Source organism: Myotis davidii, unplaced genomic scaffold (assembly GCF_000327345.1).
Source record: "Myotis davidii unplaced genomic scaffold, ASM32734v1 scaffold143, whole genome shotgun sequence".
Classification (NCBI taxonomy): domain Eukaryota; kingdom Metazoa; phylum Chordata; class Mammalia; order Chiroptera; family Vespertilionidae; genus Myotis; species Myotis davidii.
Window position 1 is genome coordinate 3386419 of NW_006294876.1, and position 4120 is coordinate 3390538.

The 4120-nt window shown below is 48.1% G+C and overlaps 1 protein-coding gene across 1 annotated transcript in view; it reads right to left on the bottom strand.

Annotated features, from left to right (window-relative positions):
• The window catches only part of TRIO (trio Rho guanine nucleotide exchange factor), a 205763-nt gene that overhangs the window by 100556 nt on the left and 101087 nt on the right, over nucleotides 1–4120 (bottom strand). Inside the window, 4 exon segments of the mRNA XM_015567633.1 lie at nucleotides 145–254; nucleotides 910–976; nucleotides 1729–1844; nucleotides 1939–2133. Of these exon segments, the coding sequence (XP_015423119.1) occupies nucleotides 145–254; nucleotides 910–976; nucleotides 1729–1844; nucleotides 1939–2133 (488 nt within the window).

Here is a 4120-nt window from a genome sequence, read left to right on the forward strand (position 1 = left end):
AAGAAAGCCTGGCAGGTTTCAATCAAATTTTGCTGAAACCTGTACTTGCTGCCGTGGGAAACCTTGATTGCCCATCAGGGATGGTCAGCGCTGCCCCCGGCTCTCCAGGGCAACCGGCTGTGGCTCCCTGGACAGCACACTCACTTGTTATGGAACTCGTAGATCTCCTGCATGTTCCCGAAGATGATGAGCTCCTTGTTCACGATGCCGGGCGGGATCTCCTCCACTCCACTCGTCATTTCCCACAGGTAGGTCTGGCGGGAGGGAACAGGGATTAGACAACAACTGACACCAAACTTTCCAGACTCCGGTATTTCTGACCTCTGTAGGACTGGACCCAAGTTCATGTATACTCAAAAGTATGTCTTAAGAATAGAATCTTTTAGGAAAGCATGAACAACTGGAAAAACAACAACAACACACACACACACACACAAACCCTCATTGCTATAGTACTTGAGAACACTTCCTGTACTTTTTGACTCTAAACTTATTCCGAGGTTTGAATTTTGGAATTAAGCTACTCCACAAGGTGCAACAAATATTCACAGAACTACTGAGTATTAGTTGCCAATGATCATCAGTAGGTGCATCTTTCTGCAGCTGCTGTGAATTCTATACAACGGGCACAGCGGCCCGGCCGCCATGTGACACACGGAGAGAGAGGGTTAACGCTGCATCAGCCCGTAATGAGCAGAAATCGAGCCAGAATGTCACAGAGGTGCAACGTGAAACTGGCTGCCTACGACACTTTAAATCTCAGAGCCCTTGACAGGAATCAAATCTGAGACCCTTCAGTCTGCAGGCGGAGGCTCTAAAAAGTGTGATTATTTTAAGAATTACTAATAGGTAAGAATATATGCAAGATTATACACAATCTAAATAAACAAGCAAAAAAAACTTACTTACATCCATACACTCCCGGAGGTCCCGGACATAAGCCTTTTCAGTTTGAATTAGCTCAGCCATTATGAACCTGAAACACAGGAAGATAGCAAACAGTTAGTGCACAGCCAGGGCACACTACCCACTTCTATGGCTTATGGAATAATAAAGTGGTTCAGAAATCATTAGTCAGTCATGTATTTTGGAGAATTCAATCGAGAATAGACAGAATGAGAGTATCTAGCCACCAAGTCGAAAGAAGAAACAATTTGGGACAAATTCTGTCGAGCTTCCCAGAGATCGGGGTTTCTCAGCTCAGCACTCGACACTCAGGGCGGATAATGCTTTGCTGGGTGCCATGCCTTGTAGATGTTCAGCAGCCTCCCTGTCTCCACCCACCAGATGCCACAACCAAAAACGCCTCCACACGCTGCCAATGTGTCCCCCAGAGCACAAACTGCCCGACTGAGAATCACGGACTCAGAGCAATCTTTTGTCTATTAGTACCCAGTACCGTTCACTAACGTTTAAACACCCCCCCTTGTTGGTCACTTCTTCTCCTTAGTATTCCCATCCTGGTCCACTAGGACAAATGACACTAACTCGATGTGCCAGCCCCTAGCGACGGGAGTGCAGGGACAGGTAACGAGCGACTGCTGCTGAGGCCGGTGAGGAGGGGACAGGGCACGCCGTTGAGTCTGAGCTGCAAAAACTAAGCATATTCCGACCAAGCAGATGTCACAACGCCATTTAACCTGAAAGCACCCACAGATGCCTGTTTGTCCCAGTGACATTCTCTTTTCTTTTTCAAGGGACCTGGCAGGTTCTGAACGTCCGGCTTACTCTTTCCTGCGGGCAGACTTCCGTTTCTCCTCGTTAAGCTCGTGCGCGGCGTCGCGCAGCTTCACCTCCGACCCCGGGATGCTGGCTGGGATGATGTCCAGCTGAAGGCTCTTGCTCTGTGGAATAAGACAGCGATGAGTTCGGCGGCCTGAAGCGCACGCAGGACACGCAGAGCACCCTGACGGGTTCCGTCTGCACAGAGCCATTTACCGATTTGTTGGAATCTGAAGAAATCCCCAGGGCTTTCTCCAAAGAGGTCCTGTACTTCTCCATCCGCAGAGAGAAGTCTCTGTACCGCTTATCCACGGCCGTGACACATTTCTTTATCTCTGCCGCATGGGCATGGCCCTTTTCACAAAAGCCGTCAGCCAGCTGGATCAACAGCTTCACCCTCTCTTTGGTTTGCTGCAAGAAACACACACAACAGGAAAGTATTGGGAGGCAAATGAACCCAACTGCAGAAACCAGCCACTGGGGCAACCTGCCTACAGCTCAGCTCTGAACAGGAAACAGAGTGCTGGTGATAGACGCTCAGACCAACGCCCCACGTCCATCCAATTCGTCTCCCTGGACCTAGACGAGCTACCTATCCTCAGCTCTTCGGCAATGAATGGCATTATGAAACCCCTGGATAAAAACAATCTAGACTTTCTGTCGACGTCTTCATCTGCCGGATGCTCAGCAGAAATCTGTAAATGCATAAGCACGCGTTCCCTCGGGGCGCCCTCTGGATTCTGACTGTCCTTGAATGCGTGTGTGTTGGGCACGAAGACCTTCCCTGCTTTACACATGTTTACTCTGCACCCGTCAGAGCAAAAGCTCCCCGAGGGCGCAGCCCCCCGAGACGGGCTTCCTGTGCATCTGGGGCCAGGAGCGCGCACGGCAGACGCTCGCAAGATCCCCGCAGAGGAGACACGTGCCTCACACGTTCATGTTGGTTCCCTTGCGGGAGACAGGGAGGAAAAGCCACGTCAGGGCCGGGGCTTCTCTACAGGGCGATTTCAGACTGATCCCTGTTTTAGAACTCCCTTTAAAAGGGTCATTTCCTTGTATATGGGCCTAGGAAAGATCTTTTATTAAGTTAAGCATTACGTTTCTGACTTCATGTAAAGTTAAGGATAACCATCCAACATTGGTTCTATGTAATAGCAGTAACTTCACTCAACCCCAACTTTCCAACCGATCTTTAGTCACATCCATTTCACTTATTCTCACGAGGGGCTTCCTGCAATGTTCCCACGGGCAATGCCAATGCGTACAGTGACTCTTCAGCTGTGAGAAGCTTTAACTAGAAAACCTTTATGACTAATGTTTAGGAAATTGATTTTTTAAATCCCCGAAAGCAAGGTCAGAGTTCAGAACCCAGACAGATTATCCTGGTCTGTCCAATAGAAGTTCTGAGCCAGAAGCCCCCAGGCAACTGCCCAGTCGGCACTGAAGATGCTCAGACTGCACATGAACCCGCACCTGGGGCCGCTGAGCACTCAGCACCCGGCCCAGGCGGGCTCTTGCCTTTGGTTCTCTGCACAGGTGCGCTGCTGCCTGGAGTGCTAGCCTCCTCCGTGGTCGGCAAACTGGGGCTCGCGAGCCACATGCGGCTCTTTGGCCCCTTGAGTGTGGCTCTTCCTAAGCCTTAGGAGTACCCTAACTAAGTTAATAACAATGTACCTATTTATATAGTTTAAGTTTAAAAAATTTGGCTCTCAAAAGCAATTTCAATTGTTGTACTGTTGATATTTGGCTCTGTGGACTAATCAGTTTGCCAACCACTGCTCTATACTGTTGTCTGTTAGGAGCTGTGAGGGATCCACATGCAAGGTAAGAAAGGAAATGCTCTCCTGAAAGCTTAGGTTGCTTTTTTCCTTTTGCTTTTGTGGGGAGCCATCCATTTTGCCATCCGTTTGTAAGATATGGACCCCGAAATGCCAATACATTTAAAGTCAGGTAACAGTATGGCAAACAAAGGACCGGGGGAGGAAGTAGCATCATTAAAACATCTAGCAATTACGAATCCTTCTCCTTTCAAGGCTAAAAACAGTTTGTCTCCACAAAGTCATCTGAACCTAGTCCAAATGTTACACAGAAACATCTTACAATGCGCACGTTTTCAGGAGACAGTGAACCATGTGTAAAAGAAGGTTTATTTTTAAAGCAAAGACAGTAGGATGTTGAACTTTCTGTCGCGGTCACCTATCCAGTAGTGTACAGGATGAGTTCATAAACTCTCTTGCCACCATTTCTTTTAAGAGATGGTAACGAGAAGTTTTAGGTTTCTTTTCTTAAATTTTCATCACCTCTGTTAGAGACAAAAATATGGTTTCCCCTTACAAGTGATGATTTAAAAAGGTAAAAGTCGAGCAAACCATTTGTACCCTCCCAGACTGCCACTGCT